Genomic DNA, 26,289 nt, shown 5'->3' with positions numbered 1-26,289 from the left:
CAATGAAACGTCATTAAACGTCATTACATCGTTTCACGCAAAGAATGGCTTTGAGTTCATAAAATATTATATTACAAACAGAATTCAATTTCTGCAATATTAAAAACATCATAAATAGAGATGACAAATTTCCATTTATAATATCTGTGAATGTTCAAGACTCACTTAAAAACAAAAGCCTCTGATGTTAATATGGTCATTACGTTTTAATAGAATTTTATGTTTCATAAATAACAATTCGTAACGCGGTGAAATACTTCATACAGGCGTGACCGGAAGTACGCATAAGTTTCCTCGGAACGTCAAACTTTCTCTTAAGCCCACATCCGCGAACGTATTTCCCGGTTACACACCTATCTCAATGGCTCGTGCGAGAATTTTTCTATCAGCGCAATCTATTCACCGTGTCTTTTACATACAATATTCTCTTCGCATTTTTATTTAAATCATCGAACATTTTACGACTCCTACATTTCAACGCAACACTAACAAGAAAAGAAACTGGGGGAACTAACATTCTTAGACGAATAAAGAATCGAAGAAGCTACTTGTAAAAATGCCAGTTCTAGGAATATGTACGTGAGTTTTATAAAAATTAAAGTACTTTAACGGGTAAATGATACAAATAATGCTTGCAATTTACTGCCTAATCCGTTATATTGAAATTTAACAAAACATTCACGAAGACTCGACCACCTTGTAATCTATATATTCCTTACTATTGGAAGCGTTTTAATTTTTGAAAAAAATGGGAGCCCGACTAAATCTCAGATTACAGAGGATAGAGTAAAATATAGAAATTCAGAACCCAGTTCCTAATCTATCTAATACCTAAATAAATGTAATATATTAAACAAAATAAAAATGTATTTCAAAGAATTGCCAAGTAAATATTAATCATTTTTAATCTTATATGAAAATTTTAATAGCTCATATTGAGATATAACTTATAATTACAAGTTCATAGATGATGAGAAATTACCTATGCCATTTATAGGCTATATTTTAAAAGTTAAATAATAAATAGTTTGGTTGAGTGAAATATAAACAATTTAATTATTCTTATTTTTGCATTCTTCTTTATAGCAAATGATATATAAAACCTAAATTTGCTGAATATTAGAAACTTTATTGAATATGATTAACTTTATAAATATAAAACAAATAAAAACTTTATAAAAATAAAACAAATGGAATTTTACAAATTTCGAATTATTCCACCTGATTTGGTATAAAATTGCGACATTATAAAATGGAATACAATAATTTACAAACTATTACTCGTCAATTCTCCAATACTATTAGTTGACAAATTATCGTCTAAAGTAACCAAAGAATTGAGTCTATCACTTGTAGAACTTCTTCATATAATTACTTCTCGCTTCTTCAAAAATATAATACAGACAAACAGATGCAAGAACATCCGAGCACTTGCAACACAAAACGTAAGGACTTTCATTTCTATGGTGAACTAATATTGTTGTATAACTTTTTATACAACCCACATTTGATAAATTGTATGATATAATGGGACATAGGTAGAATATATTTTTCATTCGATCCTTATACAATTTTATGTCTCATAATGGCTACTGAAAAAATAACATTTTCTCGTAACTTTTAAAGAATATATGGACTTACCGCAAAATGGAACCCCTTCCGGTGTCCACGAGCCATCAACCTGACACTGTCTCCGCGCAGGACCAAGGAGTTCAAACCCTCGTTCGCAAGAATACGTAGCCACTGTGCCCTCGGGCAATATCGTGTCCTTTAGAAGGGCATCCTCTTCGTCTATAACGTCTTCGGCACCTGTTCCTGTGAACCGAACGCTACTATGTGCAGGAGCCCCAGGGTAACCGCATCCGGCACCGTTGCAGCCTGTAATCCAATACAAAGACACGATCATCATTAAGTAAGTGACAGCGGTTATCAGACTTTAATGTGTTAAACACCAGTGTAAACGCGGATGACCTAATAATAATAACGAGCAGTTTCGCGCCTGTCATCAATTCGTATTCTTGGATTATAAATGATCCATAGAAGTTCAAGTTAACTCTATTGCATCTTTCGCTCCATTTTTAACCAAATCGTATTTTTTTTTATCATTAAGAAATTTTTCAAATTGAAGGGAAGTGTGAAACTGAAACGAGATTGAGACAAAAGATTGGAGAACTGCAGTATGTATTAATTTGTTCATTTTTTAATACTTTATTTTCAATCGTATTCTGTGTTTGACGCAATAAAAACTATCAATGGAATTTATATGTAAGACGAAAAATACAAATTAAAATTAAGTAATTCCTAGTTTAATTCTGGCCAAATTTGAATAAATTTCATTGAAAATGAAGATGTATTAAAAAGATTTCTAACAAGCGATATATCGAACGCTGAATATATTTATTTTATAGTAAAGTGGTAATAGCGTGGATTCCATTCGAAATGAGAATAATCTTCAAATATTGCAAAATTAATATCATTTAAAAAGGATATCATATAGAGAATTTTCCTGCGTGTGAATTAAATAAAATACGTTCTCTGATAATTAGTTGAAGTTTCTTCGACATACGTTTACAAATAAAACAACATATCGTTATAATATAACAATTAATTCTTGATAGTAATTGCTTATTATAACATAGCCTCTATCAGTATTCAAATCACGTAGTGACCACTACTTTCTTTCAAATTCCTAACAATAAACAACGTGGAATAAATTCATACGTTTTATACAGTTACATGAGAATCTTAAGGAAAGACCTTTAGAAAACAATTTTTACGTATATTTCAATATACAAGAACCATTCTCTTTAACTTTTGAAAGAAATTTATTCCTGGACTCTCTTAACCGATATTATTGACGAAAGTTTACAGGTTATAAATTACCAGTGCTAATTGTTGAGAATCGTGGATCTTTAAAGCCGAAATAATGTTACGGGAACACAAAATTTACACTTGCAATTAATATTGGAATAGTTATATATTTACTTTATGAACGACTTCTGATATATTCATCGATACACATTTGCACGCGTATCGGCACTTTCTTCTATACCCGACAGTTAATCGACTGAACTGTTTACATTCGTCTGTTTTCGAGACGCCGCACACACATACCTGCACACACTGATACTCGCATACGAATATTTCTACTGCGCATTTAAGCCAGTCCAGCACAGAAAATTATACATATCTCAAGACTAATAAATTTTCGTTTATAACAATAACAAGTATAATAAGGAAACTAAATTTAGTAATAAAAGTACAATTCTACACACGTAAATTTTATAAATGATAGGTAAGCTGATTATTTATGAATTGTGGCACATAATATTTGAAATAAAATTATTGCATTTAAAATAAGATAAAATTAAAAATAAAATTGTGCACAATTTTAAAAATTATTTATGCAACGGGAATTTATAACCCATATCTTACCACTTAATTCGTTATTTAATAATTACTTATTCGTTATTTATTAATTAATTCGTTACTACTATTAATTAGTAAATTAAATACTTATTGCAATAAGCTACACTTGCTTTTCAAAAATACTAGAAACCATTCAAGAAAGCAACATTCTAACGTCAACGAAAAGTATTAAACTGTTCAAAGAGAATAAAAAATATTTTTTGAATCAATTTTTGTCAGATACGAATACCTGCAATTAATGAAAGATTTTCCACCATCGGACGAAGGATGAAAAAAGCTTTGTTTTGATGACACATTGATAAACGACAAAATAAACAATCGGTCGTTTCAATCGATCGTCGATTCTAATTGCGTAAAGTGAATGGCAGAAAGACAAAAGGCAGGGAAAAAACGGAAAGGTAGAATCGCTGAGCTGAATGTCTATTTGCGTTCACGGAGGTGGCGACGCTCTTGCCGGCCATTGAAATCATCGGATTGAAAACTCCAACGCTTGATGAGGCAACGTCCCGCTTTGCAATGACTTTAATGCAGCTCGTGCGTGATGACGTGAGTTGCATGTCCCATCAGAGGCCAACGGCAACAGTACCGTCAGCCACACTTGTCCGTGGTGCCCACCACGTATTTACACTGATTACCAAGCGAGCAATAAAACGTTGCGTTATTTGTGTAATTAGTCACGAAAGATTGAAGTGCAATCATCATCCTCGTTTCTTTTATAATATATTTTTTCTTTTTTCTTTTTGTAATCTAATTCGTGGTACAGTTATCAGTAAACTGTAGATGATTGTTTATATTTTTATGTAGATAAATAAAAAAGTGGAATTTAAACGGAGGTTTGTTTCGCTCTAAATCAGTGTTTTCCAACTTTCTTTAAGTCACGATTCCATTTTATAACGATAAATTAACCTGTGATTCTCTCCGCCGCATATAGATCCAAAGAAACACATTTTATAATGTAAAGAAAATACATGAAATATAAATATTTCATAATACGATTATAATTATTATGTGTATATATATTTTTTATATTAATTGAAATGCGTTTTGAAGGGCACGATGCACAAATTAGGAACTTGCGCTCTGAATATTATATCAATTACTTTAACTCTGAATATTTTTTAATATTATCCACGCATTCTGTACATTTTTTCTCACTTTCCCATCGATATATAATTATCCTCAATCTACTTATTAGTAACGATCAAAACAGTGATAATTTTTGTTTGGGATTAAAGTAAAATATAATATGTGATATAAAATGCTGGTAGTCAGATCAAAATTTTGTTTGCTTACCTTGTATCATTTTGTAAATTTAATATTTGAATATTTTCATATGATTTATAAATCAGATTTTTGAAATCCAATACACTTACAAATTGTTATGGATTTATCTACAAATGATCAAACGATATTAATAATAAAATCATAACGTTTAAGAACTTAATATTATTGTGATTATTATATTTTCCAAATCTAAGGAGCTCATATCTAATTACATATAAATCAATCGTTATATAAAAGATTGAAAATTAACACTAGTTTATAAATTATAAGATTACTCAATACACGCTTCTTCGCTTATAGAATCTCGTGAAAAACTAACTTATTTACAAAGGAATACTTTTGGTCGAGACAAAGAGTAATGTTCTACCATTACACTTTCTCCCAAGTAAAGCCAACTTTTATGCGAGACCTTTTCAATATCCACAATAATATCATTTTACCGATTGTACTTTATTCTCTAAAACCATAGAAAATCTCGTTCAGGTCAGTCAAGCTACGTGAATTCAAATTCCTTAAATTCGATTAACTTGATTTACATACAAGTTACTTGACTCAAGGTAATTTGAATTCGAATCACCCAATTTTAACTGGACATCTTAACGGAAATAGCGTTAAAGAAGATGCTGCGTGAAAATAGAAGAACAAACTGGAAATAATATTATACTGGCAAGTTGAAATAATCTCAACTTCACCTAAAATCTAACAGGACATTGCAGATAAATCACGGGTTCACACTGGTGAAGTGGTTTCAAGTTCTTTCAGTTCCAGTTCCTTGAATTCAGATATGGCATAATGAATTTCAATGAAATCGTAAATTATACCATGATTTTTTAGCTTATTTTAAGCACAGGTTTGAATTTGTTTTATTGTTAAAATATGTTATATTTCAGACAAATTAGGATTAGATTCGTAATGGTTCGATATAGCAGATAGATCACACTTTAATTTGCGTCGTGAAACAAGTTTCTCTAAGAGATAAAAGCAATAAATGCGGGTTAATTGGATGCAGAATACTTGCATGATATATTGAATTATGGTGTAATTTAGTTCTTCCTGAGCAATATAGACGTTATTTCATACCTCTGCAAGAATATACCGTTTACATTATTCTTCAACAGATAGAGAAAAGATAATTGAACGTACGTGAACTGACGCGAAGAGGAATGAAATTGAATTGAAGATGTACTTCTCTTAACTACGAAGTTATTCGTTCCCTTTGCCATGCCTTTTGAAATTATCATCGTAATCGGGGTATTGCATACAGGATGGATGGATTACAGCGATCTTAATGTAATTCGTGTGAAGGATTTCTACGTTTCATCTATTTCTATTTTGTTCTACTACTTGTTTTCTGTTATTATTTCTATTAACCTTCAACTGGTACCGTTAGATTACGACAGTTCGTTTTAAGATCACACTTTGCCATTATTTAAATAACATATTTGAAGTGCATGGGAGTTGTCCGTGATAATAGTAGTTGCTGGCTGTAAATATGTCACTGTACTTTCTTCCTATTTAAGAATCGTGGAAGAAAAATCGCACTTCGGTTGCCGGGATTCGAACACCCCTGTTCCGAACGTTCATAACCTAAAACGCTAACCACTGCGCTGCCGTCGTCCGATTTAGTTAGCGTCGAAATGACGGTATTTGTACTGACGGGTGCTGCCACATATTTGAGAAATGGTTATTCAATATAATAAATAAGATTTAATACAATAGTATGTAATGATATATCATATCGTTTGACTGGCAATTATTACACGTTAATGTGTCACTTTATTGAAATAATAATATAATTTTCTTCTGAATTATTTCATAATCTGTCTACCAAATACAGTCATATTTTATTTGAAGAAATATTTAGCGAAATAATTTCTCGAATAATTCCTGATTCTCTTATATCAACTGCATTAAAAGCGCATATTTTTCACAGCCATATACACATGGTTCACACATTCGTAACTCAGAGATAATCGTAATGAAAACAAATACAGTTACGTTATAAAAAAAGTCCAACATATAGTTTACAAATTACTTAAATCATACTTCAAATACGATATTTAATAAATATCTTTTGTTATTCCATCTAAAGAGATTAACTAGTATAAAAGATTATATACAGATGCTTTATTTGATCACGAGGTAAGATAAAGTTACTTTTCGTAAATTATTTTGAAAATAAAAATTAAGCTAAAGTGGTCCGTTATTCCAAATTGAAAATTGTTATTTTTATTCCAAACAAAACTCATTCGTACCAATATTTTAAATACGAAATAAAAATGAAATAAAAATAATAACATCGTTAAAATGACTCGTTACTTCTAGTCGAAATATTCTTAGAACTTACTCACGTTCCTATGTCATTGATTCACTTGATTCTCCAATTAAAGACAGTATAAGTACTACAATCGCGAATGAATTGATTCCAAGTCAGCAGATTGTATTGTGAGCATCAAGAGCCGTTAAATCAATAATCTTTGGCAACTACCGGTTGCTCGTGGGCGTAGATAAACAGAAGAAAACACCACGATTACCACGAACCCGTAACGGAAACGATAATGCAAGCAGCTCACATCCTGCGGCTTTCGCGCAATCACCTAGGAAGTCATCGGCTATGCCGACGTACAACGTACGTGCACGCGTGTAAATCCAATGGACAAAGGGGGAACTGCATGAAAATGGAGAGGCCTCGCAAAATTTCACCTCGTCTGCTTGCGTAACGCGACAATTTTTCTTCTTCAACATCGTCGATTCTTTTCCTTTTTTTCTTTTTTTTTTTTGTCATCCGCCCACTGTTGTCGTTCTGGCCATTGGACCGAGAGGTTCGAGTTGCTTTCTAACACGATTCGCATTCCACACGCGCGGATCCATTGTTCGCTTTTACACGAAAACCAAATGATTTCTAGCTGTTCTCTCCTTCAGCCTGTTGCAATCTTTTTTTGTAAGCATCGAGAATTTATTGTCGGAGAATTTATAGCCGAACGTTTTTCGACTAAGAGCCGAACTTAATTTCATTTATTTTACACGATGCTTGGAATGACGGAATAGAAGCGTTACATCGTACACAAGAAAGCGCAGTCGAAGATTAAAAGTAGAATAAGCGTTTGATTTTGTAGTTTGAACGTTTCAATGACTTCTTTGAGGGTAGTGACCCACATATCGTTCGATACTTCTACGAAACGTATCGAAAATTATGAAAATTGTTTTAAATAAAAATATCCCAATTTGGCAGGGTTATATTCTTCCAAAACAAACAGCTTAAAAATACGACAACTTTCAAGGTGACCTAATATTATCTCATTGGTTTTTCTTGTATGAGAAACTTATATTAACTGAAAGATAAAAGGAAGGTATAAAACTGGTATATGTAAGTCGTATCTTCCCTCGAAGAGAGTAGATTAGGAGATTCGAAAGTGGTTTGCAATAGAAGTCTGGTATTTAGGTTTATTGCAGGATGTCGATTATCGAAGGTACAAAAGAAGAATGAGACAAGATGGGCCCGAGATTTATAGATAACGGCTTCTGGCATGTCTCAATAACTAGGTGTTAACTGTAAATATATTAACTTGTAGGATTATTTAGGAGACAATAGAAAATGGCACGTGCGCGACTACAATGCCATACAACTCTGAGAAAAGATAACGGAAGTATTGTGACATAAATTTTTCTGAATATGTACGAGTATCGATGAGTGTACATTTGTAAAAAATATCAACGTTAACTCTTACTGTGAAAACCGATTCATCAACGTTACACTTTTCAATAGGATAATATTTGTTGAGAAATCTGGCAACAATGTCTGCGAACGTCTGAAATTAAAATTGTCATCAAATTTTTGATAAACGATTTTATCTTGCTTTCATCTTAATTTCAATTACGGTAAATAAATATTGGGAGTTCGTAGTGTTTCCAAGATTGGAGAATGATTATATGTTATAAACTTGTGCGAAATAATGAAACAGAAAATTCTGAAAAATGCTATTAATTCGTCATTAAATGTAACGAAAAATGTTTGCAGAAAAAATGCAAGATTAGTGAACAGAAAAAGTGTTTTTCAAAAAGACAATATTTAGTTTCAAGTATAAAATAATAATTTTTTAATGACAAAAACCAAATTGCTTTAGAATCACAAAAACTGCTTGAAACAATGGATCGCAAAGAAATACGAACATTTTTCGACAAACTTTATGAGGCTATCCAATAAATAGCTAAATGTACCGCAAAAGGGGCAATGCATGAATTATTTAAGAAAATTCTAACTTCTATAAAAATGTATTACCTTCCGATCTTTTCGAACAACCTAATAACATAAAGTGAAACACATTAGGTGTAGTGTCATGTTCCAATTATCCCGAAAGCGAAAGACCTACATTTACAAAATGGAGATTAGAGATATCTGTTAGACTTTATTCTCCCAAAAAGTAGCAGACATTTCTAATTGATTACCGTGGCTGTCGAAGCGACGTTCTTCAAAGGATAACTGACTAAACGGTTCTGAATGTAGACACAGAAATGACGACTACGTAACGGTTCAGGCCACGCGATTTACATATTTATCAGTTACTTTGTCTGTTCTTCCTGTCCTATACTGAACGACCGGAGTATCAAAACGTTTAAGCATACGATACCTACCATCATTTTACCGTATGTATTTTCCGCCGGTCAAACGTTTGTCTCGAATGGGCAAACAAAGAAGACAAAAGTGAAACCGTAACTGGAAATGAAGGATGGAGCGTTGATGCAATCGCTATTTGCTAATATGAGTAATATTATAGTCATATAAGCAGTGATGTCAGCCTATACAAAATAACTTTTCCAACTCGTAGACAAATATGTTCCTATATATGTACATATGTGTGATTCACAAAAATATTCGAACGCTTGGCATAGAGCTTTTTTATACACGTGTTATGTATGTTATATGAAAGTTTAGGAAATTTCAGTAGGATTGTAATGGGACACAATTAGCGTCATTACAGTGGTAAAATTTGAAACTAACCTCAAAGTGTCGAGTCAACAATCACCACAACCAATTAGTCACTTAACTACTTGACACGACGGATCAGACCCGCAGAATAAAAAGAAAATACCCTTTAGATTGAAGCATTAAATTCAATTAGAATCAAACATAATATAAATTATTGTAATCCAAGTAACAGTACCACGCCAAATGAAGTTACTCAAAATTCTCAATGAGAATTGCTTGTAAATTGACGACCAAATAAAATAAAAAAAAAGAAAACCTCAATGTGTATATAGAAATTATTAGAAACATATATCGAGTAAAAGATTAATACACAGCAATTAAATCGTGTTATATACATTTAACGTTAACGATGACTTTACTGAATATTGAGGGTTATTATCTTTTTCAAATATACGGTTATACGAAATATCTTGTAGCTTGTACGTACGATGTGCATTTTCGATGTTATTTCAAATTGTTCCATCAATCAAGTTTCTTGTGTATAATCAAGATACAATCGATATCCCTTAAATTGCCAGTACAAATGCCATATTGCACGTATTGTTTCTAATATAATTAGCATCAAAAATGTAGAAACCGACAGAATTTTAACTAAGAATTTTCTGAATTATATATATAAATATCTCTTCAATTATCTTTGGTATTTTTCTCTGGTTTTAATATTACTTCAATATTGAAGATCATTGCAAAATTATATTGTTTGATAAAATAAACGTATTGAAATATAAGAAATTTGATTCTAATTTTTTTCCCCATTTATGTCGACGCATTATTTTTAATGCGCTCAAGAGTGAACAAGCGACCTCCTTGCACAAAGGTTTGCGTATGCTTGCCGAAGATTATCGAGCACCTTGTTTTCTAAAAAAGTTTCTTCGTAGTTGAGCTGACGGTTCGTTGCATCCGCTTAATGTAGGTTGCTACCTCGTATCATCGTAATTGTTAAACCGCAAACCGGGGCAGAACTTACGCTGAACCTCAAGATATAACGCCCCACGATACTTCTTGCTTGTCTTTTACTCTGCCAATATTTGTCTTATAATTATACAGTGATTTAGCTTCTATGTATGTACAGAAGCGAAAACGGAAGTCATTCGATCCTGACGTGAGTAAAATATTAATTGAGCATACGATTAATGTTATCGAACACGATATAATTTTCATAATAATTGCTTAAACTAAATAAATAATATTTCTGTTGTCTATACATATAATTGTTTTATATTATTAATGCGATTTATTCTATTGTCCTATTTAGTATCTTTCTATTTTCCAAAAAATATTGAAATATTTGAAGTTCCCGGGGTTTCTTACCTTTTAAATAAATTTCTAAAGCTTATTCTACAGCATTGTTGTATATTTCTTACATTTAATACCACACACTCAATATACGTACACATTACTATGCTCACAAAGGATACAACCTAACAAACACGAAGATGGTATCCCGCTGGGGGTAGCCACCCACATGATAATCAAACAGTTAAAAAATTCTAACAAATGACCAAATTGGACAACTTGTGAATGTAAAGAATTAAATAAATAAAAAAAAACATTACTATGCATATATATATATATATATATATATATATATATATATATATATATGTCGGAGATGGAAGGACACTGGAGCCTGCCCTTTGGAACTTCGGGAAAATCCCATAACATTGTAATTTAGATTCTACCATAGCTGTAATTAAACAATTGTCGTCATTCAATCCGATTGTAATTGTTCGAAATTTGTAATAGTGAGCTTGGGCTCGAGGCGACAGCCAGTCGTCGAACGTAGCCGCGGTCAAGGGATGAACGTTTTGTCTGACAAAGATCGCTATCCCGTTGACCGCAGATTCGTTATCGAACCTGAAACCATTATCATTAGTGTCACGAGTGCCTAAACGTCGTAGTTAATTGTCAATTCTGTAGTATCCATACTTGCGTTAATAAACTTTACTTTTATTGCACCACAACGATGGCTAATTACGGTGAAGATTCATCAAACGTCCACAACCCAGATCCCAACGCCAACCCGACATCAGAAGTGGGATCAGTGCCGCTTATAACAATGCAAGAGCATATGACTATCATGCGCGAGTTAATTCAGACGCTAGTGCAAAAACCGAGTGCGGAACCTAAAAATTTAACGCTACCGCCTTTTTATCCTGAAATCGCGGGCGCCAATCCAGCCGCATGGTGCGCAGCTGTTAATCTGCTTATGAAGGGCAACCCTCTACAAGACGGCGCGCTAGTTTCTGCTTTAAATAGTGCTCTAAAGGTTTCTGCAGCGCATTGGTTTACGCAGATAGTAAGCGGCGAAGAGCTTACCTGGCCAATGCTTAGGGGACTTTTTACTGCGCCTTTTGGTGGCCAAGATACAGCAACCTCGACGCTAATGAATATATCCAAGGAACAACCACAGAAGGACGAAAACATGGCAGCGTACGCCATTCGTCTCCGTTCCCTCCTGAAGACGAAGTGGCAAAATGTAACTATGGATGAAGTAATTAGTCTATCATTCTTTGTTAAGTGAGCCCACAAGATCAGCGCATTGAACAAGTAGCACTTGAGAAGGATATCAAGACCGAGGGCCAATTTCTAAGTGAAATGAGAGTTCTCGCTTTTGCGAAGAGGCCGGCGCCTTCCACAAGTAATACATCAACGGCCCCGAAATTTTGGCCCCAAAGACAAACGACATATATATGCATTGAAGTAATGATTAAAATTAAAAATATCTGATTGCACTGAAAGAATCAAATGTTCATTTAATATCATAAATAATAAGTACAATATTTGAGATACGGCATTTAATAAGAAGAATTGTATAAAAACGGAAATCACTTCGTGAAAGCAATTTTAATTAAGCACCAAAGATGGTAAAGGTAACTTGGTAAGAATCTCAATTATACTCATCCGCACAGGTTGCAATGGCGCGGCGCGGCGCGCTGCTCGATGAAAGTTGGCACAATTATGCGTGAAGGATATTTCTTGCCGTGTTTCCAAAGATTCACGGTAAGATCAGTATAAAACACGTATATCGATGAACTCATAATGCGTTTCTGTTTCTTGTTACAACATTGTTTAATGATAGATGTTGCTCTTGTACTTACAATTTAATTAGATTTTGATAATAATCAATTAGAAATCAGGCTACCTTAAACTTATTCAGCCTTGTTCCTTATATATGTACATGATTGCAACATTATTATTAGATCATTCTCGACGTTCTTAATACTTGAAAGTTACCAATTTTCGAAGAATATAACTATATTAAAATTAAACATTTTTATCTCAAGTAATTTGGATTATGCATATGTCGGAGATGTAGGGACATCGAATCTTTCTTTTGGAATTTTGGGAAGATTCCCGGTACTTTGGTCTAAACTATTTATTATAGCTGTACTTAAATAATAGAACTTGGAAGTAGTTGTTGCGACACGATCTGATTATGTTTGCCCGAGATTTGTGACAGTGAGCTTGGGCTCGAAGTGACACGACTGGTCGCCGAACGTAGCCGCGGTCGCGGGATGAACGTTTTTACCTAACAGAGGAAGTACCGATATTGAGGGACACACGCTGTATCAACAAACAAGCCCCGGGCAGGAGCAATGTCGGCTCTACGCGGGTCTGCCTGGTAACGGCGCCTGGAATTTTGTTGATATGCCCGGTCAACATGCAATTGACAAATGCGATCGTATCAGTCTTTTATTCTTGTGATCACCTTAGAGAGTTTACACACATCGTCTCGTCAGTCAGTCAGAAAGAAACCGAGCGTCACAGCTAACGTCACTTTGTGTTTCAAAATATATTCTATTGAACAAAGAGTTTTCTCCGTTGACCGTGGATTCGTTGTTGAACCTAAGAACATTGTCTTTAACATCTAGAGTGTCTAATCACCACGTATAATTGTCAAAGTCTGTTAAATCAACATTTGTACATATAATTGTAAATATAATCTCCATTGAACAACAACGATGGCTTGTCCTATTGGAGATACGTTACACGCCCCTAAGTCTAACGCCATATATATATGTAGTATATAGAGAAAGATAGTAATTCACATAAGATACATTTTTAGATATTTTATTCATTTATTAATTTATTCGAGAGCAGAATTCCTAATATTATTTTCTTCTTTCTAAATGCAGTTTTTGCTTCTGTTTCATCGATCACGTTGGACGAATCAGTATCTTAGGAAAAGCAAGCTAAAGATAAAGAACTTTTTATTTTTGTAAGAGAAATCATCTCAATATCTTTCTAATAACGTCATTGCAGTTACACTCTATACGTACCCATCATATAGTTATAAATAAATATGAAACAGACATAATAGGCATAATTACACGTTAAAACAATAACGTAAATGAGGTAATAGCAACTGTTGAACAATTACAGGAGGTATTCGAGAATCATTTAACGAAGATTGTAAAACATCGATATTCGGACATTATAAGAGGATGGATAATAGCACTGTTACAAGTATTCATACAGTAGAACCTGTGATATCCAAATTTTGATATTAATTGTAGCATATGCATACATAATGCTGGTAAAAACGAATTTTAATCAATGAATTTTCACGATTAAATCTTGAAATATTAGAAGTACAAATTAAAAGTACAAAAAGTACAAAATATAAATTCTTATACTACATATATCTGAGTTACTTTTTATATATTTTTTATACATATTTGACTATTTAATTTGAGTTATAACAATTACGGCTTCTCTATACATATAACAGATTGCAACGCTATTTGTTTTTTAGATCAAACCAACTCTTTTCAATTTTTAAATAGGATTAATTACAGTTTCAATACTATGAGAGAATAATATTATAAATAAAATATTCATTTACTTAAGGAAGTTATTATCTCCTTTGAAATTTTCACATGCTCCAAACTTTTAAGCTGGACACAATTTTCCAGGCAAATATATGTATATTCAATCATATTTATGTGTCTAGTTATATTGTTATTGTCTTCCCTATTTATTATTGCACATTATACTCCTGAAAATGTTAAACTCTTATATGTCATTATAATAAATTTGAAACAATTCGGAATTATTTAAAACAATTTCCCAAATTCAATTTCTCTAATTACATTATTACAAAAATGTTACAAAAATAACACATGTAATTATAGTAATAATTTTTGTATAAAATTTCTTTTTGATAAATTTTTAATTTCCTCACGGAAATTGTATCGTATCGTAGCCATGATGAAACTTATTTGTTGTTCAAAAAATTATTGGTTGCACAAAGTCTACTTATATTTCGCATACGCGCGGAATATATGTAGGTCAGTAGAGTGGACACAGCGAGTTACAATTGCATGGAAAGGGTAAAAGTTATTCCGGTGCGAATATCAGGTCACCGCTATTTCAACCGTTATCTTTTAGTAGTGATTATCATAGCAATTTTATCGATTATCCAGTCTCTTTATCGAGGCAAGTGCATTCCATTTTCAGATCCTTAACCATCCTTTTGCCATTAATTAAAAAATATTCACACAATCTATAAATCTTATCAGTTTTCAATTGTTTATTCTAAAACAGCGAGATAGGAAAGAAGTTTGCATGACCGCTTAAAAAGATTAAAGCACAAGAAAAATAGAATTTTCAAATTTTTCATCTGACTCTGAAATATGCATATGTGGCGGCATTCGACACTAACAACGAACGACGGCAGCGCAGTGGTTAGCGCCTTAGGTCATGAACGTTCGGAACTCGGGTTCTCGACTTCCGGCGACCGAAGTGTGATTTTTCTTCCACGATCCTTAAAAATAGGAAGAAAGTACAGCAGTACCCCAGCAGTGGACGACATCTACAGCCAGAAGCTTACTATTATCACGGACAACACATAACCACCTCACATATAATTAATACGATACTAATCGTAATTAATGTACGAGACACTTCAAAACGCGATAAAAATAAATATCGATCAAATTGTTTTAATAAATAGAAAAGTGATTAAAATGAAAACTACTTTATATTAAATAGCTTATCGTATTTATAATTAAAATGAAATATACTTAAAATTAAGTAACTTAATTGTATCTCACTTATGATCTAACGGTATTATCAGAATTGAGAATTAGTAAAGTTTCAACAAATGTGTCTAACTCATATTAAAATTATCTGTAACTAAAAATCTAGGAAACTAAATCTGAATAATTTCTTAGATCTAATATCCGTACTATGTAAAAACATTTTAGTATTAGGTTAATCATCGCCTAATGTATAGTTTATAATTAAAATTGTATGTTGAAAATAAGATAGGAATACCTCTAATTATATGTATTTTGACATTAATAAAAATTAACCTCAATTTTAAGAAAAGCGTATCCTTAGTTATCACAAAAAACAGGAAACTGAAATCTACCACTTTGATGGTCGTTCCAGTGCTAATGAAACATCTTTGAACTCACACATTTTACTTATTGCTATTTACAAACTGGTTAAACTGGTTAAGCTAAATCACTTCATTCTAACATTCACCTAATTCTATGAATTCATAAACCTACTAAACTATACTAAATTAAATCAAATAGAACTAAAATAAAGTTCTACATAAAACTAGATATTCTTGAAACATAAACAATAACGTAATGAAGACGGGGGAAAGAACATGATATACGTATAAATCACATTTTTGTATTTTCCCAATACAAGAGTAACTTGTACGTACACATTTACAGTAAAAAAAATAATTTCAAAATAAACAAGACATAGTAGTAACATATAAGATATCTATGACTTTTTTATAAAGTTTTATGAATTTATCGACCGTTTCTACATCTTCTAACTTTCTTCAATTCATATTTTTTACTTTTTTCGATTTAACATATTAGTTCATTTGTGAAATATCGAATAGCATTATGATTAAAAAGATCTACAAAAATGAACTTTTATTCTCTGTGATTTTCATTTATTCATATTTCACACGAGAATGAAAATGAGAATTCTCATAAAAGTATTATGTGACATCTAGACGGCGGATTTTTATGCATTTGAAATGCAACATTTAAAGATGCAAATATACACAGAATGCGCATATCTAAAATGCAAAACTGTATAAAATATCCAAAGTAGAATATTCGTTGTAATATTTAGTATATGAAACATATATCTGCTTAAATTTGCATTGATATCTACGGTCTAGTGGTACGGTTTTCATAGAAAGAGAAACATGCGGAGGAACGTCAACCAATCGTGGACGTTCTAACTGGATATCCGTAACGCAACACGTGGTTTTGACGATTCGCCCACGTCCAAAGAAAAGTGGATAATCAGGGCAAAAGTAGGTGAGAAGAGGAAGGTCGAACTTCACCTTCTTCTTCTTTCTTGTTCAGAGTCTCCCGTTACTTCACAGAATCGTGGGAAATTAGGAACCAAGCCAGGCTAATTAAACACGTCGACCTTTTGTTTTCAAGGCAGAAACTGACGTATGTTACATCGTGTGTACGCGCGATGCACATACTTATGTGTAACACGCACGTGTCAGTCGCTTTCGATCATTTCACGGGCCCTACCAGTTTTCCCATCTCTTCCTGATTTCTACACCGCTGGTCAGTAGGTCGATACCAAATTGTGAATGTTCGCTTTGCAAAATTTTTGCCTGCAGATCGTAAACCACATCCTTATCATCGATTAACATTTATGATGATAAATATTGCAATATAATTATTGGACTGCCACTATTTATATAAATGCATATTTTTTGATCGAAAATGGATTATAAAGTAAAAATTTGTTCTATTTAGAAGATTTTGAACATATTCATTTTACATATAAAGGACCTATATAATTGAAATGTAAGAATGTTGTAATAAATACTACTATTACGACTATTTATATATTCAATATTGATAATAATAATTCTATTAATTTGATATAATAAAATGAATCTTCTATCTTCTGATTATTTCGTTATTATTACGTGCATAAACGTGCAGTGATCGATCTTATAATCAAAACCAGATTCTTCAACTTTTCATTTAATTCACCTGAAATTTTTCAATAGGATTTAGATTAAGAAACTAGAATGACCAACGTACTGTTATTAATTCGTTATGTCTCTGTAGTTCTTGCGAATAACTTCAACAAATTTTTATGTTAATGACAAATTTTTCGTTTTAGGTATTGATCGGAATTTTATATTAAATATAAAATTCTAATCCATTAATCGTTTCCTTTACAACCTAGGTTAATTATCATGTTTCTTATAAGACCAGGAGGTTCTTAATGCTTGTAATGTGTGTTCTACATTTTGTATAAATGTATCATATTTATTTAAAATCGTAATATAAGTAATGTTTATTTATATCAATAATTATACTAATCGAGCTTACGTAATTATTAAATGTGTTGGATTCTTACGATTGAAATAGTAGAACTAAATTAGTTATACAATAGGTATATTATATATACGAAAGTAAGAATATATACATACTCAATAGATTTAACGTGACTATTGTTGCATCGAAATATTAATTACTTACTAATAAATTTCTAATATACAGAACGTAATATTCAAGATCCGAGAATATTCTAAATATCTTTCATCGATGATATTATTCATTATCATTTTAAACAAATTTCTATAAATATAGAAATATTTATATAGAAACTTGAAATACCAAACTTCATTTAGATTAAGTCATGTACTATATAAAAAATATAGACGCGATTTCTACTCGAGTTTCCAATAGATAGGTCAATAAAGAGTGCCAAAGATATTTATTATATTATTTTTTGATAAATATGCAATCGGTTCCAAAAGTATCCAACTACTTGAAAAGGTACATATTTATCGATGCACAGTAATGAACGCATAAATAGGGAAGTACTTAGTAATAAATTCAACTAATTATTATATATTGAAATATATTCTGGTATTTTGAAACATTACAAACATAGAAAGACTTGCAAATTTTTTTATTTCTATCTTTCTATCTTTCTAACAAACTATATTATTTAATTATTAATCGTCCCATTAATTTGTTGTCATAGTTGCGTTATTGAGTTACGAAAACTGAAATTACTACTTCACTATAGCTTTCCTAGATGTCGGTACAATAATGTATGCTTTCACTAAGATTTAATTATACTTCGCGTCAATCGAAGACATAAGACAATAAAAAAGGAGACAAGGAAAGCTATTGTATTCGCGATAAGAATTTAATACCTGTGTGAATCAAACACCGAGGGGTAATCGTTCGATCGATCCGATCGTTCGAAAGAAAGCTCGTAAGAATGAAAGATAAAAGATAAAAGAATGAAAGGGCTGGAAAAGAAACGAGGGGAAGATTGACACGACTGAGTAGCGATCCAGGCGGAAGAATGTAATTAGTTGGGAACATAGTATTCAGGAAGTAGTTGAGAACTGCGTAACAGAAAAGTGTGTGGCTCCCGATGAAACGTGGGAAATACGGGCAACCGTCACTTTACTATGAGAAGTGATTGCGATCGTTAAACGTAGAAAAGCCACTTTTATGAATCGCTTTTCACACACAATCTAGGTGGACTAATCGTGAAATCTACGACGACTTTTCTAATAGTATGTAATGAACACCTTGCAAAACAGTTTGATCACATAACACGAGTCAATTTGGAAGTATCTGCAGTCTTCCTACGATATATATATATATATATACTGAAATTTGGGACTTTCGGTTTGGTTCAGGGCGAGGGTAATATGTGGACGGAGAGTACTGTGAAAAAAGTGAAGTGAGAAGGGAAAAAGGAAAAGGAAGCGCAAAGTGACACAAAGAAAGGAAAATAAAGTGCGAACATACGAGGAGAAAGCAAAGAAAAGCGAAAAAGGAGACAAAAACGAGGGAGAAATACAAATAAGAAAAACCAAAAAAAAGAAGGGGTTAGGTAGTCGGTAGCGCGGCAAAAAGTAAGGTAAGAAAACAACAGATGGCGACAAACAGAGAAAGACCAAGAAACACGAGTAAAGCGGGAGATAAGGAAGACTTCAAAAACACACTGGACAAGTACAGCCAGACAGAAAAAGAGTCACCAACAAGGGAGAAAGGGGATTCGAGGCAATGATAAAGGATAAAAGGTATATACTGAAATTTTAGTACATTCTTTTTATACATAGTTAACACTGAGATTTCAGTAAATTCTTTTCTAATAATTGAGATTAAATTATATATAATTAAATCATATAAAAATAAATTTTAATTAAATTATACTATACTTGTACCAGAGAAAAAAAATGTATACATGCAGAATTAAGGCTAACATTGGAATTTCAGGACCGTACGCAACAAACGTAATATTACGTAGACCGTAAGGGGTAAACACAGGGTAGAGAAAATAGATATAGATTTTTAAGGGCAGACAAATCTAGAAAACTTGTCTTATAAACATCAATCGAAAATTAATATTTTCGAAGCTATAAGCAATTTTTCGTAAAGCGAGTAATTTATTTGTTATGGAATCTATGCCTAACCTCCATATGATTATGGAACCTAACCTCCATAAAAGCAATGAGTACTTTCCATAGTTACAAAAGACTTTTATAACACCATCATCTAGATTGCACTAGAAAATTCCCAAGGAATTTATGAAAAAGTATAGAGTTCCTTGGTATGAAGATATCAGGCGTGTATAAAAATGGAAGGAGGAGATGTAGAGAAAAGTCATAATTATGAAAAGAATAAATATGCTTGTACTATCTATCGGTTTTAAATAAATGAATATTACTTAGAATTTTAAAAGTAATAATTTTCGTTTGAACAGTGTTTATTAAAACATTTCTCTTTTATTTGCCTACCATCTATTCTTTAAAATCTGAATTCCCGTTTTATCGCACTATATGTTTTCATACGGTTTAAGAAAATGTTCGAACACTCTTTAAAACAGAATATCTCTTTAAAAGTTGAATTAAACGACTAGAGTCTTTTTTAGAGGTTGGAAGAATTGATTTACTAGATGACGTAATTTTGTTATTTGAGACATTACGTACACATTGACGTAGATATCTAATTATATTTATATATAATTTAAAAAATATTATTATTTAATAATTAGCTAACAAATTATATTTTAAGAATATTGATATAGAATAGAAAATGTATGAAGACCACAATGTATTTATTTTACATGAGTATTAACCGATTAGGAGAACTTATTTCACAATATATTAATATTTCAAAATCACATAATAAGTATATTATGAATATCACAGAATTATAAAATATGTGTAATTTATTATTAATTGCCTATATATATAAATAATGATAATTCATGAAACTTCACTGGAAGAAACTTTTATAGTATTTAATAACATTAATGCTAGCATCTACTGATTTATGAATGAAATAGATCAACAAACTTACACTTACATCACTTACATCATTTATTTTTGAATTGGATTGTGTTAAAAATTCTTCGCTTCTATTATTTATTTAAAGAAAGCGATGTTAAGTAATGTGATGTTTTTACAATTAGGAAAAGAGAAATACTAATAAGCATGTAACAAACAGTATACTCAAAATGAAAAAATAAAGAACAAAAATTCTCATTAAAGAAAATCCATATCGAATCCTCTGATCAACTGACTATAAACACTGCAATAATTAAAATGAACAATTTATAAAAATGAATTGTTTATAGGATCTTGAAATAATATTGAAATATCAAAATGTCAAAATAAAAGAATACACGTTATATTTAATAATTTATGGTACGAAAAATAATATAACGAAAAATAATAATAAAACTAGAAAGTAAATAATGAAAGCTGGTAAAAAATAATGAAAGGAATGAAATACCAACAAATATGTAGCTATGTCATAAACGATAATCTTTCACAGCACTTCCCATTAAATGCAAAAAGCATAGATAGAAAAGTCAATTTGACACGTGTGCACGTGAAGGTAAGTACATTTGCCGCTTTACACTACAAAAATGGATTTACGCGTTAAGAATAGATGCATCCAATTGGGAAAATGAATCTGCTACTCTCGTAGTCGATGATCGATGCTGAAGAATTACTCGCACTTCCGAGATAGATGGAAATACACTTTGAGATTATATCCGGTTTTAACACATCAAGAAGAGTTCTTCGTTAAAAAAAATACGACAACCGGAAACTTTTTTATATTTCGACAGATCTACGAATATATTTTTGAGTGACATACTATATATATAAATTTCATTGAAATAATAATGTTAGTATAATGTGATAGTAATAAATAATTGTCTTCTTCATCTCCTTAATAAGCAAATCGTTGTTTGCCAAGATATTCAAAATTAGGATTTCAACTTTTACATTTAAGTAAGCTTAGAAGAAATGAAGAACAAATGCGCTAAAATTATAAAATAATTATAATAATTATTAATCAAACAGGTAAAATCCAAACGATCGTAATGCAATTTTTCTATTTGCTTTTAGTTATCCCAAATTATTTTGCTTTGATCAATTATCAGTAAGAACTATCGGACATATCGTTGTTAAACGATAATTACAAGAGGCAGTAAGAATATCATAATTTTTCTATTACGCGTTGTTAAATTTTCGTGTAATTAGGCAACAGTTAAAAAAAATCTGCATTTCGATTTTTAATTGTATTCATCGAAAATACTAATTTCTGAATCTCTGTCAGATAATCATATATTACGCATCGTATTTTATCATGATAAAAATTTATATTGTATTCTGCGCAGATTTTTATCTCCTAGAAAGAGTGGCTTTGTTCTTAAAACTCCCGTGAATTTTCCATACTCTTAATTAAAAGAGCAAAAAGATGCTCTCTTTAAGATAGGCAGACAAGGGATTTCTAAATGCTCTTTTGTAAGGAGTTTAAACGTGAACTCTAAAGTAAACTTGTCCTTTACTACGCCGTTGTATAATGTTACGTATAAGCAAGGAACAATATACTATTACATTTCCTTATTTTTCTTCCTTTAATTTAAAAGTATTTTATTAATATCAACAGGATAAATAATTACTTTATAATATGCAAAACCACATAATGCTAATAATTACTGATTACGAGTCGTTTGCATTTCGATAATTTCTAATATTTTCCTAAAAGAATTTACTTTATTTAATTAATTAATTTTTCCTCTTCTTTTAATCAGTATCTGCAATACTTGATCAATTACTTGATCAATTACTTGATCAAAGGTTTTATTGTACCTATTGGAGATACTGATTAAAAGAAGAGGAAAAATTATAATTAGAATTTTCATCTTAATTGTAATAATGTGACAGCAACAGAATTATATCGAATAGTATATCAGTATTATACTTCCGATATAATATTTCTGCAATTAATCTGCTAACCAGAACTTCTACAATCTATGAAATTAGAAGTTAATAAAAATAGATCAACTTCAATTCTGTCAGAGACACAGCAGCTACAACAAAAGTTTCCGGAGAGATAGATTTTTCATTTTATATTCCAAAAGCGAAATCTGCAGCAATTTATATTATTATTTATGAGGGCACGACAGATAAAAGAAAACACCGAAATAGATACTGTTATATACTTATAAAACATTAGTTAAAATTCTTAAAAATATCATTTTTGGAGTATAAATGAAAAGATCTAGTTGGCCGCTAACTTTCCCACATCGCTCCAAATAAGATATTATTTATTTTTGACATTTAATATATTTACACCTAATTAATTAGAATATAAATTCTATAATAGATTCAATTGTGTACAAATACTTTTGTCGCCACTGCATGTCTAATACATTAGAAACACGAACGACGAGTTAACTTTTTTTTTGATTGAATAACAATTTCCCAATACTCAAAAATTTCCCACAAAAATTATTGCATAATGTAGCTACTTTAATAAACTAAGTGTTTTAAAACGAACCTCGCGTAGCCAAGCCAACGACGATCAGAAGAAACACAGCTGTCCTTTCCATGTCTTCGTAATCCGCTTCTTCCAGTCAACTCTGACCACGAACGATCAGCTGATAATCGTTTCTTCGCGACAACGATCAGCGAAGAATCTGTTCTGGTATCACACCGGCTGGTGATCTTGTTGTTAATCCAGCAAAAAAGGTCACTTTCGAATTCGCGAGTTCACCGAACGTACCGCGAGGCTAACGTCATTTCGCGATCGTTTCCGGTTGAACACCGACTGAGAACCGGAACTGTTCCAAAAGTACAACTGTTCCGGACGAGACGTGAGTTTCTTCCTTCTGTTTTTTCTTCTTTTCTTTTTCTCTTTCTTTCGATGAAGATACGTATTCTCTTTGGTGATAGGTAACTTTCTAGGATATCGTGGACTCGAACGACCGACGTGAAACGATCTTTCCTGAAGACTGAGGTGCTTACTCCCTGGCAGGAAGTCGTCCAGGTGTTCTGCTCCCCACTTGTTACTCTTCTCTACCACCTCTCCAACCAGGTAACGACCGATGTGCTGGTTGCCATCGAGAACGAGGCTGACTTGTGCGACTGACTGACTGTTCGTCCTCTGTACTTACGTACTCCTCCGGTATTCAGGCCAACTTTTGATGGGACATCGCCGAGCTTCGAGATGACAGGACCCTCCTAGGAAACAACCGTGACGAAAATTCGATTTGAACATGTTGATTCGCTGAATGCATCGCGTGGACACGTTGATACCTTGAATCTGGAACAGGCGAAGCAATGCTTAAGCGAAGTCTGGAATATTGGAAAGTCTAGCAAATTGATAGTACATGAAGCTTCCGTTGCTTCAGAAATGTTTGAACGGAGAATTAGATTCTTCGTTTTCATATCCGATATGGTTTGATTTCGAAATTTGAAATAGTAATTCAGATATACAGTGGCTCACAAAAGTATCCGAACGCTTATCTGGGAAAATTTTTATGAATATATTATGTGTGTTGTATGAAATTTTTTGAAATTTCATTAGCACCGTAATGGGATTATCGTGATTACATTAGTAAAATTTGAAATTGATTTGAAAATGTATGTAGACATAAGATATTTAATCCAAGCACATATTTATTAATATTTATTAGTATACCCCACGAATCATAGTAATTTTGAACGTATAGTATAGATGGAACGTATAGATGGTCCCACTGAGTATTGAGATATATACTTGTACGTAATACTTTGTAATTTCTGTACAGGTTTTCAATTTTGTTTCAAAATGTATCGATATAACGGTGTTAATGAAACTTCGCAATGTTTTGCGACACACATAACGTTTTATGACACACATAATATGTTAAAGGTGCCTGCCAGAATTTGAATTCTTTTGGTGAGCCAGCGTTTTGTAATAATAAACTATTATCACTCATATAAACCGTGCTGCGTTCTTTCAACCAATATTAATATGCATGATTCCTTGTTGCAGTTTGTCCAAGCCCCCCTTCGGATGGTACTTGCTGAAACAGAAAAATGAAATTTTGACAATATCAAAATTCAAGAGTAAAGTGACAATCTTCATCTGAATACATACGCTTAAGTATCAGTACTTGTTTCGCTATTTTGAATCCTGTTTATGTAAAAGGTATCGATATCAGAAATACAATACTTTTGATCTGTAACGAGGGTTTCAAATTTTTAATTGTATAATTTTATAAATTACAAATAATTGCGTATTGTATAATTAATTGTATAATTAAAAATAGCTGCAGAACTATCTCTGAAAAGTCTCTAAGATGTTATCTATATGTAATTTAAATTTTGCCTTTCTTGGGACGACTATAAAAGGAAACAAAGAAAGCTACGTATTAATCAAAATAATTAAACCTATGTGTTCCAAGGCATTGATAATGTATTCGTGTGTAAATACTCACATCTATGATATCCATTTCCATAAGTAGTTGACAACTTATTCACAAATATCTTTCATTTATCTTAATTATACCCTTTAGATTGAAGCATTAAATTCAACTAGAATCAACATAATGTAAATTATTATAATCCAAGTTACTGTACCACGCCAAATGAAATTACTTAAAATTCTCAAGGAGAATTGATTGTAAATAAACTACCAAATAAAATAAAATAAAAATTATCTTAATTCCATTGGACGCGAACCGAAACAGTTACCTAAAGAAAGAAAGATAACATTATTAAGATAAAACATCATTGAAAATGTTAATAAGTCATTGTCTAAGATCTATATAATACAAACTTATTGATATATGATATTATACATGATGATTGATATATTATATGATAAAATATTTGGAAATAATTTCCCGGTTCTACATCAATAAGATAATAGACTTTGAAATATTTTAAACGGCAATTATAATGATTCTATGATTAGTAATTGTAACTATTAAAATTAACGTTACAGAGAATACTCAAATGAAGAGACACGAATTAATTATACATACATTCACGTTCTACTTTAACTTTAAAAACATATCAATTTGCATAGAATGTTACTCGAATTTTCCTGTCTGTGATGATAACGGGATGATGTGTACAGTTTAGCTCGCAAATTTATTCGCGTCTAATCATGACATTCACTTTAAAGAAAACTGGCAATTATGCTGTTATTAATGTTATGATGAATGGTCACAATGACAGTGTTAATAATTTTATTATTTTATAATTTCAGATGATTTTATTCTTACGATTTTTACCAAATAATTCACATAAT

The 26,289-nt window shown here is 31.7% G+C and overlaps 1 protein-coding gene across 2 annotated transcripts in view; it reads right to left on the bottom strand.

The window, feature by feature from the left end:
- The window catches only part of LOC122568874, a 78,986-nt gene extending 55,014 nt beyond the window's left edge, over nt 1-23,972 (bottom strand). The window contains exons 1-2 of one of the 2 annotated variants that reach the window (XM_043729127.1): nt 23,548-23,972; nt 1,642-1,878 (exon numbers count right to left, since the gene is read on the bottom strand). In XM_043729127.1, the coding sequence (XP_043585062.1) occupies nt 1,642-1,878; nt 23,548-23,599 (289 nt within the window). In that variant the 5' untranslated portion in view covers nt 23,600-23,972. Of the gene's footprint in view, nt 1-1,641; nt 1,879-3,658; nt 4,131-23,547 lie in introns of those variants that run through there. The other variant, XM_043729126.1, reaches the window with a different exon arrangement.
- Between the last annotated feature and the right edge of the window lie 2,317 nt (nt 23,973-26,289).

This window comes from Bombus pyrosoma, linkage group LG7 (genome assembly GCF_014825855.1).
Source record: "Bombus pyrosoma isolate SC7728 linkage group LG7, ASM1482585v1, whole genome shotgun sequence".
In the NCBI taxonomy this organism is placed as follows: Eukaryota; Metazoa; Arthropoda; class Insecta; order Hymenoptera; family Apidae; genus Bombus; species Bombus pyrosoma.
Note: the sequence above shows the minus strand (reverse complement) of the source record. Positions and strands in the feature narration are given on the sequence as shown.